This window comes from Mesoplodon mirus (assembly GCF_964341445.2).
Source record: "Mesoplodon mirus genome assembly, chromosome: 6".
Lineage (NCBI taxonomy): Eukaryota > Metazoa > Chordata > Mammalia > Artiodactyla > Ziphiidae > Mesoplodon > Mesoplodon mirus.
Genome location: NC_138982.1, coordinates 82,159,953 through 82,172,320, shown reverse-complemented (window position 1 = coordinate 82,172,320; position 12,368 = coordinate 82,159,953). Strand labels below are relative to the sequence as shown.

Genomic DNA, 12,368 nt, shown 5'->3' with positions numbered 1-12,368 from the left:
CATACCAAACTGGAATAACATCGAATCCTTACCTAACTCAACACAATATAGAAAGTGCATTTTATGATACCTTACTATTAGTTCATAAATACTTTTACCAGTGCAAAAAATTAATTCCAGAAAAAAATGTTAAAAAAAATTAACACTGCCATTCTCATGCTTACTAGGTCACAAAATGATAGCTCACAGTTATAGACTGAATATAAGTGAACGCCATAAAAGGGAAGAAGAGTTATGAGTCCATGATTGCTTATCTATGTCAATTTCCTTACCAAAGTTAACTCTTCCTGGGAGATGACTCAGGGAGGTACTGCAAAAAGCCCTTTGGGTTGAGAGTGAGGTACCTGGTTTTATCTTAGCTCTACCTTAAATGTCTGGCAGACTGTGGTCAAGTCTTTTGTTGCCTCTATCACTGAATCCTAAAATGATGAAGCTGAACAAAATGATCTCAAAGGCTCAGTCTAATTATTAAAGTTCCATGGATTAAGGAAATAGAAGAGGTTACTGTTAAATATATCAATTTAAATTTCCTATCAGAAAACTTAGCTTATCAAATATTTTTAGGTAGTAAAAAGCTTACTGAAGCCAAAAAGCTTCATAACAGAAATAAGTTAATTTGGGGAATGAATGTATAGTCATGTTCACAATTCACTAATTTTCCGAGGATTATTTTCTGCAGTGGGTATCGCATATTATGGGATCTTTTACCTATAACTGATACACCTTATTAGATAGTAGCTTCTATTTTCATGTACCCTAATTTATTTGAGAATCTTGGAAGAGATCTAGTGTGCCTGGCTTTGTTTATTTTTAAATACTTGTGCAATTAACCAAACAAATCAAGTACTACTACCTAATGTTACTTCCTTAATATTATCACTATCTTTATTTATTTATAATTAATTAATTTTTATTTTTGGCTGCATTGTGTCTCCGTTGCTGCGCGTGGGCTTTCTCTAGTTGTGGTGAGCGGGGGCTACTCTTCGTTGCGGTGCACGGGCTTCTCATTGCAGTGGCTTCTCTTGTTGCGGAGCATGGGCTCTAGGCGCGCAGGCTTCAGTAGTTGTGGCTCGTGAGCTCTAGAGTGCAGGCTCAGTAGTTGTGGTGCACAGGCTTCTCATTGTGGTGGCTTCTCTTGTTGCAGAGTGTGGGTTCTAGGCTCATGGGCTTCAGTAGTTGTGGCACGTAGGCTCAGTAGTTGTGGCGCATGGGCTTAGCTGCTCCGCGGCAGGTGGGATCTTCCCGGACCAGGGCTCGAACCCGTGTCCCCTGCATTGGCAGGCGGATTCTTAACCACTGCACCACCAGGGAAGCCCTATCACTATCTTTAAAAAGTACTCTCTCATCCACCTATGTTAGTGCTAGTCCCTCCCTGTCAAAATATACTTTGCTTTTTCTGTCTCGGTATTTCCTGTCAGCAATGTGTTTTGATGAAATTCCAGGTTCCTACATAAAATCCTCGGAAGGATCCCCTTGACATCTCTTAATTAAAAAAAAATATTGGGGGCTTCCCTGGTGACTCAAGTGGCTGAGAGTCCGCCTGCCAATGCAGGGGACACGGGTTCGTGCCCCGGTCCGGGAGGATCCCACATGCCGCGGAGCGGCTGCGCCCGTGAGCCATGGCCGCTGAGCCTGCGCGTCCGGAGCCTGTGCTCTGCAACAGGAGAGGCCACAACAGTGAGAGGCCCGCGTACCGCAAAAAAAAAAAAAAAAAAATCTTTTACAAAGAGGATAGCTTCTTCTGATAGTTGACTAATAATGCAGGAGTAGGACTTAAAACAGCTTAGGTTCAGTGGAAGTATCACCTTATTCTAGAAATCAAATATGTACTCAAGATGCTTGCCTACCCACCTCTTGTGAAAAGATTAAAATTTCAGAGGTAGCACAGGATGGAACAGAAGTACCTGCTCAGGCTGGTTCGCATTGGAGAGAGGAATGACCATCCAAATGACATTGAGGTTAATGAGGGCAGCGCTGGTAGTAAAAGTACAGGGCAGGACTGCTGTCTGACCCCGGGCCACTTGGACACTCCCAGGGCTCTCGGAGACTTCCAGGGAAGCTGCAACACCTACAGAAGGAGGAAGAAAGACGTTATGTGATAGACCAAATCTCTTCAGAAAAGGTCTGTGTGTTTTATATTATCAGTAATGTAAACAGACTGATATGACAGTCTTACTAAACATCTACTGACCACTCACTGAGTCAAAATAATAAAAATTTTTCAACCTTTTACTTCTTAGAAACTATAAAGGAAAAATAGAAGACACATTCTATTTTGTAAGACAGTATCTGATATTTGCCAGATTCAAATACAGATTGGGAGAATTCAACTGACAGGGTCTAAGCAAAGCTTTAACGGTGATGAGGGATAGGAAATAAATTGAAAGTATTTTAAAGAATCATTACACAATAACACACTGTAAAATTAAATGCTTATATATAAATCCAACAAAATATGCTCAGGATCTATATCCTGAAAACTATAAAATGCTGATGAAAGAAATCAAATAAGACTAAATAAATGGATATGCAATGTTCATGGGTTGGAAGAATCAACACTCTTAAGATGCCAATCCTCTCCAAATAGATCTACGATGGAGAGCAATGCCAATCAAAATCGCAGCACGCTTTTTGCAGATATTGACAAGCTAATTCTAAAACACATGACAAGGCAAAGAACTAGAATAGCCAAAAGAATATTGAAAAACAGGAACAAATTTGGAGACGTTACACTATCTAATTTCAAAATTTGCTATAAATTAGCTATAGCAATCAAGACAGTGTAATACTAGCATAAGGACAGAGCACCAGACAAATGGCACAGGACTGATCGTTCTGAAATAAACCCTATTTATTTATGATCAAATGCTTTTCAACAAAGGCACAAGACAATTAAATGAGGGAAAAAATAGTTTTTTCAAAAAATGATTCTGGAACAATTCAATATTAATATGCAAAAAATTTAACTCAGACCCTTACCTCACAGCATATACAAAAATCGACTCAAAATGTATCATAGACCTAAATGTAAGAGCTAAAACTATTAAACTTCTAGAAATAAACACAGAAGAAAACCTTTGCGGCCTTGGATTAGTCAAAGTGGTCTTAGTTACGTCACCAGGACCATAAACCATAGAAGAAAACAATTAATAAACTGGACTTGATTAAAATTTTTAAAAACTTCTGTGATTCAAAAGACTTAATTAAAAAAATAAAAAGCCAAGGTATAGACTGGGAAAAAATATTTGTAACTTACATATCTGATAAAGGACTTGTATACAGAATATATAAAGAATGATTACAACTCAATAATAAAAAGACAAACAACCTAATATTAAATGGGCAAAACATCTGAGTATGTATTTCAACAAAGGTTAATAACAAGCACATGGAAAGCTGCTCAACATATTATTCACTATGAAACTGCATATTAAAACCACAATAAGGTATCATCACACATCCAGTGGAATGGTTATAATCAAGACAAAACCACGTGCTGAACAAGGATGTAGAGAAACTGGAATCCTCCTCATTCACTGCTGGTGGAAATGTAAAACTGTACAGTCACTTCGGAAAATAGTTTCAGTTTCTTAAAAAGTTTAACACAGACATGGAACAAACTTACCATATAACCCAGAAATTCCATTGCTAGGAATCTACGCAAGTAAAATGAAAATATATGTCCACACAAAGACCATGAATGCTCATAACAGCATTATTGATATCATACCTCCAAATGGAAATAATACAAATATCCATCAGCTGATGAATGGATAAACAAAATGTGGTATATCCATGCAATGAAATACTATTCAGAAATAAAAAGCAACAAGCTACTGATACATATTACAACATAGACGAGCCTCTCAAAAACATTTTTCTAAGCGAAAGAAGGCAGATTCAAAAGCCTACATACTGTATTATTCCATTTATATGAAACATCCAAAAAAGGCAAATCTATAGAGACAGGAAGCAAATCAGTGGCTGCATGGGGCAAGACAGAAGGGAAAAGGGATTGATGCAAACAGGTTCAATGGAACTTTCTAGGGCAATGGAAAACTTCTAAAACTATACTGTTTTGATGGTTGTATAAATTTACTACAAATAACTGAATTTTATACTTTTTAAAAAATAAATTTATTTATTTTTGGCTGCGTTGGGTGTCCGTTGCTCTGCGCAGGCTTTTCTCTAGTTGCGGCAAGCGGGGGCTACTCTTCATTGTGGTGTGCAGACTTCTCACTGCAGTGGCTTCTCATGTTGCGGAGCACGGGCTCTAGGTACGTGGGCTTCAGCAGTTGTGGCTCGCAGGCTCCAGAACACAGGCTCAGTAGTTGTGGCACACAGGCTTAGTTGCTCCACGGCATGTGGGATCTTCCCAGACCAGGGCTCGAACCCATGTCCCCTGCATTGACAGGTGGATTCTTAACCACTGCACCACCAGGGAAGCCCGAATTTTATACTTTAAATGGATGAGTTCTTTGGAATGTAAATTATACCTCAGTATTGCTATTAAAATTCAAAAAAAAGAAAACAGTAACTTACCAGAGCTAACTCCTGACAAGTCAAAATCAACTGTTATCTTTTCTGAAAAGAATGCCTGCCCCCTGGGACTATAGTACAATATGGGAATAACAGGAGATTAAAATAGGTCAGAGGGATCCAATAAAGAAGCTATTCTAACTATGAAAAATACATTGTCCATGGCAGTATCTCAAACTGTTTTATTTTGAAGTGATATTACCTCAGTTTGCCCAAGAAAGTAACACAATAACATACTGTTATGATTACAATTTATTTAAAAAATAAACATACATAACACCTTCCTTCCATAAAACTTTGTGTTCTTCACATATAGTCCAATGACGCTCTTAGGAGCTAAATTTACAGGATAAAATGTTTCATAAAATGAGCCATCTGTGGTAGAATATAAAGCACTTGATAACATCAGGAAAAATCTCTAAGTTAAATAACATTAGGGAAAGTCTCTAAGTTTTAAAAAGGAAGGTTGAATGAACCTCAGGTGCTAAGAGGCAGAAAGTGGAGGTTACTTGAGCATGGAACAGGCAATGGCAGGAACAAGTCACCTCATGGGTAGAAGTGGGTTAACGGAGGGTATTTGTTATGATCATTGTGATAAATGCAATGGAGATTTTTAAAAGTAAGTGTGGAAACCAAACTGGCAAAAAAAACCTCCATCACTTCATTCTTCAGACAATACTCCAAGGAAGAAGTGTAGGGAATACGCCGCCCCTTAAACTAATTATACAGGATAACATATACCCCCCACCCTCAATTTACTAATTTTAAGCTGAACTCACACAATCTTTGATACAAATTTTAAAAAGAAAAAAAGGGCAATATAGACTAAGAATGAAAGATAAAGATGTAGATAGGAAAACTGCCAAAATACGATAGGATTCCAGTAAAGAAAGAGTAGATTCACAGGATCGGGGTGGGAGCTGAGGGAAACAGAGCAGGTCTGCTGGCAGAGGGCGGGCCTCCAGGGTGGCAGAAGCTGTGAAAGACTGACTTTATTTATCTCACATTTTTACATAAGGTTAACCCTGAAATCTCAAGCATTGAGATAGGTGCCAAATAAATACTCTAGATAAGCTGCTTTCAGAACTTGTAAAAGTATGGGTTTGAAGCTGCATAGGTCTAGTTTGAAATCTGGCTCTTTCATCTACTTAACTGTGTGTCCTCAAATAAGTCACTTATTCTCTGATTCCATTGCCTCACCTGTAAAATAGGGCTAATACCATCATCACATCGTTAGAAGGGTATGATGAGGGCAATACCAGATGCTGACGGCTGACAGTGACCATTACCACACCACTATTGCTAGCTGACATTTAGGGCACACTGACCACATAGTGAGTCCACATGAAGCACTATATATAAACATATACATGTACATACATGTATACACACACAAACTCATTTAATACTATAAAGTATCTTATACCTCATATATAATTTCTTATCCATAAGAAATTTAGGCCCAGAGAGAATAAAAACCAGCTATAGGTCACATAGCTCAAGGAAATGGTAAGCTCTGGATTCAAATCCAGATAGTTTATCTACAGAGAACATATACTTAAAGACCATACATAACACACAGAAATCAGTCCATAAATTTTTTTTTTTTTCGATACGCGGGCTTCTCACTGTTGTGGCCTCTCCCGTTGCGGAGCACAGGCTCCGGACGTGCAGGCTCAGCGGCCATGGTTCACGGGCCCAGCCGCTCTGCGGCATGTGGGATCTTCCCGGACCGGGGCACGAACCCGTGTCCCCTGCATCGGCAGGTGGACTCTCAACCACTGCGCCACCAGGGAAGCCCCATAAATGTTTGTTTTTATCATCACTACTATATTATACAATCACCAAATTTTAAGTTAGTATGGACTTTCACATAAAGCCATCAGATAAAAACTCCCTCAACTTCCTGCTCCAAGTCAGCTTTGATCTGCCTTACCCTCTTCTTCCTCCCTCCTCTTAGATTAGAGAAGTTCATCCAAGGCCAGCCTCTCAGGTGAGCATAACATATTTCATCCTCTTGGCCTCCTTAGTAACCTTACCATAGACTGTCCCCTCTCTTGTAGCCTCAGCCTCTTGCTCTGCACTGGAGACTTCCTGACAGCATTTAAACATACTCAAGTATTTCCACTTAGAACAAAATTCCTCCCTCCCTCCACCCCACAGTTCCCTCCAGGGACTGCCCTCTCTCCACACTCTTCTACATTTAGTCTTCAATCCACTCCTGCCACCATTACTTCTTAACATAGTTCTCCCTAGGTTTCCCAGAGACTTCCTGATGGCTCCATGACTCTTGAATTCATTCTTGGACTCCCAGTAGCATCTAGCAGTGATGACCATTCCCCTCTCCTTCTTGAAACACAGCTTTCCCTTAGCTTCAGTGATGTAATTTACTTCTGGTTTTCCTTCCATATCTCTGGATACTTCTCAATCTCTTCTGCTGTTTCTCCCTTCTCTACCCAGCTATTAAATGTTGGCATTCCTCAATCGGCTGCCTTTTCTTATTCTAGACTCTCTCCCTGCAGACTCTCATTCACTATCATGGGTTCATTTCTCATATACAAGCCAGTGGCTTCCAAATTTAACTAACCCAAACCTCTCCTCTTATATACAACTGCCTCCTAGACATCTCCACACAGAAATCTCAAAGATACCTCAAGTCAACTCATCCAAGATCAGACTCTTGATCTTCCCCACCATGCCTGCGTCCCCTGTATATCTGGCTCCTTTTTAGAGTTCCCTGTGCTAGCAAATGGCTCAACTAGCCATCAAGTTGGACAAGTCAGAAATTTAGAAATCTTTCTTGATTCCTTCTACTCTCTCATCATCTCCCAAACCCAGTCCACGATCAAATCTGATCCATTTCACCAACAAAATTTCTCTTGACTACTTCCATCACAGCCTTTGCTCTGTCCTCTGTCTTTCCTCTATCTTCTCTGTTCCACACCCAATCTTTTACTTAATATATTACCTGCTACTCATTCTTCATATTAGCTCAAGTGCTACCTTCTCACAGACGAGCATTTCCTGACTCCTCAGCCTAGGTCAGGGTCTCATAGAGCAGTGTTCCTGTTATTCTGAACACTATTCAAACTTGTAATCATACTTTCATCAGTGTGATTATTTAAGATAACATCCTTGGAATACTGTGAGGTACATTAACTCCAGAGTAACTCCATTACTGTAAGCACACAATAAGAACTCAACAAATATATATTGTTTAATTGATCTAATTCAATTTGCGCACGAAGATACTAGGGTCCAAAGAGATAGCCTTGCCAAAGGTCTTAAGATTAGGACCTATTTCTTCTGACTTCTGATAGAGTATATTTTCTACTATTCCAAACTCTTCCACAGACCATAACTCTGAAAACAAATGATACGATTACTTATAGTACGATTAAGGCGAAGAGATACTTCTTTACCAACAGAACCAACACTGAGCAATAAAAACTCAATTTATTTGTAAATATATCTGCTCTACTCTCAGTCTCATGTATACAGAACTTAACATTAAAAGTCTACTTTGCTCTTTAGCGATCAGAATTCTCTATGAAAGACGATTTTGAAAGTCAACCAACACCTTAAAATGTCAGATATAAGATATGAGATATCAAAGCAAGTTTTTTTAAAAGCTATTTTTTCTTAGTTATCTATTTTATACATATTTGTGTATATATGTCAATCCCAATCTCCCAATTCATCCCACCACCATCACCACCACCCCCAGCTTTCTCCCCTTGGTGTCCATACATTTGTTCTCTACACCTATGTCTCTATTTCTGCCTTGCACCCGGGTCCTCTGAACCATTTTTCTAGATTCCACATATATGCGTTAATATGCAATATTTGTTTTTCTCTTTCTGACTTACTTCACTCTGTATGACAGTCTCTAGGTCCATCCATGTCTCTACAAATGACCCAATTTCGTTCCTTTTTATGGCTGAGTAATATTACATTGCATATATGTACCACAACTTCTTTATCCATTCGTCTGCCAATGGGCATTTAGGTTGATTCCATGACCTGACTATTGTAAACAGTGCTGCAATGAACATTGGGGTGCATGTGTCTTTTTGAATTATGGTTTTCTCTGGGTATATGCCCAGTAGTGGGATTGCTGGGTCATATGGTAATTCTATCTTTAGTTTTTTAAGGAACCTCCATACTGTTCTCCATAGTGGCTGCATCAATTTACATTCCCACCAACAGTGCAAGAGGGTTCCCTTTTCTCCACACCCTCTCCAGCATTTGTTGTTTGTAGATTTTCGGTAGATGATGCCCATTCAAAGCGAGTTTTAAGATCAACTACCCTGAAGGATTTGTACAAAGACAGCTGAAAACTGGCTATATAACTTTTATGACTACACAGAGAATAACTGGGTCAGGCATGAATGTCTGGAAACAGACTTTGTGGAGAGCCGTGGTGTGCTATAAGTTCCATTCCATTCCCACCCAGCAAAAGGGGCTACTTTCCCTGAATATGTCAGGGCACAGGGCATCTGAGTGGATCACATGTGGGTTCCCTTAGATTCTGTCCCACAGGGCTGTATAATGAGCATTCCAGGAGAAAGAAGCTGGAGGCAGACCTCTGGACTAGAGGGTGGGTCACTGGCATTCTGAGAACTACACATATATTTCTGTGTATAAATTGAGATTTTCTTGCTTTGCTTTATTTTTAACATAAGAATGATCAGAAAAGTTGTGTAACCTGCTTAAATTTTCACCTAGAAAAACTGGATCTTGAATAAATTTTAAAAGATGTGGAAGACAAAAAGTTGCTTTGTGATTGTGTGTCAGGATTCCTATTTAACATACGGATTCAACTGAATATAATTGAGAATTTCTTAGAAAGAGTAAGAAGGAAGGAAATGGGTGTGTTTCACATTTTAAATGCTTCTTTTTTTTCTATTTTATTTAAAAAAATACCTAAAAACCCTATTTCTTGTTAGAGTGTATTTCCATGTTTGAAATTCTGGGCAGGAATTTAAACTTTAATGCTAAATACTCAATTAAAAATTCATTTAAAGTATCTTACAATTTGCAATATTTACATGTAAAATGCATAATTTAAGAGTTGAATTGGCAGCATTTTGCAGACTTGAATCTTTTCTTAGTACGTTCACCCAAGAAAAATTAAGTCAACTCATGAATTCTGAATGACTCCTAGCAATTAAACAAGAAAGACATAAAACACATGGCCCTGTTTCCTCCCAGGAGTTGAAACCATAAATAACAGTTGTGTATACTCTTTCTTTAGACCTCTATTTCCCAAGATTTAAAGCAAGAAGAAATTCACATTTTCTCAGACCAAGACATACATGTTAGAGGAAAAAAAGCTGGCAGCAAAGAATCCTTAGAAGTCTGAAGAGGGATCATCCACACTGCATAGCCAAGAGAAGAGACAAAGGACATTTTACAGTGATTGGCTAGACTCAAAGGACACAAGGCCTCCCCTACAAATCCATCAGAGCCAGAACACCTGAAGTTCAGAAGCAGAACTGGCACAAAAATCTACCTGAGATGTCGAAATAGGGTGTTTGCTGATATCTATGGAGCATGTGTTCATGTTTCAGGATCAGCCCAACTGCCAGACCACTTCCCTCCAGGAATATGGTCAGCAAAGCATCAACAGGATCTTATGGCATTTTGGAGGACCTATGCTGTCCTTTTGCCCCAAATGTTAATATCAGCGGTCACATAATGCCTATTGGCTTGTATGATTCTCATATGATTTCATAAGTGCTGTTTCGTGCATATAAAAATTATAAAATCCATCTAACCTGTTCAATTTAAGTTTTGTAGTTCCATCAGACTGAAATAAATTTCGAAAAAACAAAAATTCTATGCTATACTCATTTCCTGAAGGAAATTATGGAATAACACAAGTCTCTAACATTACAGTGATTTTTATTTTCTATTTTTTTTAAGTTTTAAATATTTTATTTATTTATTTTAACATCTTTATTGGAGTATAATTGTTTTACAATGGTGTGCCAGTTTCTGCTTTATAACAAAGTGAATCAGCTATTCATATACATACATCCCCATGTCTCCTCCCTCTTGCGTCTCCCTCCCACCGTCCCTATCCCACCCCTCTAGGTAGTTACAAAGCACCGAGCTGATCTCCCTGTGCCATGCAGCTGCTTCCCACTAGCTATTTATTTTACTGTAGTGATTTTTAAGGAAATTACTTTCTCTTCATATTTTAAGCAAATTTTAATCAGATGAAATTATCTTTACAATTGTTATTATTATATAATTTTAACTGCCATTTTAACTAAAAAACAATGTTTGTGTTAACTGACATTAAATTAGGCTTTAGCCATCAACACAGCACTAAACTAAATGAAGAGTAAATATCTGGTTAATTTGATCAGTGTAGACGGCTTTATTATGCACTGGTCATTGACATTAATCAATTTACAGAACCACTGCCAAGTCTCTGTAAACAATATGCATACTTTATTGTTGGTATACAAGGCAGGTTACCATAAAATTACACATCCTCATCTTCTGACTGGAGCACTGTAGCCCCATACATGTGCCACGGTATCACAGTATTGTATTTCCATGGTATTATGGTGCCCCTTTAAACGCCACTGCAGTGCCTTCTCACTGGCTCCTCCTCTTCAGCCAAAAACTTTCCTCAGGAAGCATGCCAAGGGCAAACAGCATGCCAGGGGACCCAGGTATAGGAATGATTTCCTCAGGTATAGTTCCAAAGAGCAGGCCCAGAGATGAGACAGAGGTCCAGAGGGAGGCCAAGGCCTTGTACTGAACCAATGCTCACACTCTACATTAGCATGCCCCTTTGTCACTTTTCAAGTGATCAAAAGTATATACACCTGCCTACTTGGGCCCTTTGTGCCACAGCATATCTATTATATGGGAGACTTCTACTCAGCAATAATTCCTAACACTCCATGTGACCTTGATCAGAATCTTCTACAAGCAAGTCTCCCATTATTATTACCCTCCCTGAATTTTACATCTGACTTAGGACATAGTTGTTCTATTCCATTTAGGAATTCCCTTACAGGGCTGGCTACGGTCTGGTAAGGTTACAGATGATTTACATACATATTTTGTTTGGCCTATATTATATGACCCACTCAGAGTTTTTAAGTACTTTGAATTACTTACAATTAAATAATACAAAACTCTAGATTACCAACTTATCTTAAAAAACTGTAAGAGTAATAGTGGGCCTGAATTTCTCATGGCAATTAATTAGTGTTGCCCCTTCATACAAATTTTGAGCTCTCCACATTGCCACAATCCCCACCACTCCCTATTATCTACAATATAGCCACTTTTCTCAGTCAGGATCCCTGCCTGACTCCTATGAACATCTGTGTTTGCAAATCCTTTTGTAAAAATGAGTAATGTGATTATAATTAGCTGTCTAAAGAAGCAAGCCACAAAAGCAGATGCAAGATTTGTAATGTTACATGAACATGATAATATGATGGCTACCACAGCCAAAATTCCCCTCAGGGAAAGCAGAATGAAGCAATTCCTTACATAGGTCACCATGGGTTTAACACAGGATCTCATTCACATCCTTAATACAAGTGATTGTATACCAGAAATCAGCACCTGACCAAATCAGTCACATATAGACCAGACAGTTGTTTATGAAATAGCTGTCATAAGATCCTTGTCAAAAGATGTACCAAACACAACGGTGCCTGGTAACTCCAATAGGACCGTCCTTCTTGTTGGAGAGTCTGAAAGAAGCAGCATGTGAAGAGAGAACTAAATCACCAAAATAGGAATAAAGAGGAACATTAAATAATGATAAAGGGGTCAATTCATCAAGAACATAA

The 12,368-nt window shown here is 38.7% G+C and overlaps 1 protein-coding gene across 1 annotated transcript in view; it reads right to left on the bottom strand.

Moving 5' to 3' along the window:
- Nucleotides 1-12,368, bottom strand: part of IGSF11 (immunoglobulin superfamily member 11) — a 150,834-nt gene that overhangs the window by 38,919 nt on the left and 99,547 nt on the right. The window contains exon 2 of the mRNA XM_082625705.1: nt 1,905-2,068. Coding sequence (XP_082481831.1) covers nt 1,905-2,068 — 164 coding nt within the window. The remainder of the gene's footprint in view (nt 1-1,904; nt 2,069-12,368) is intronic.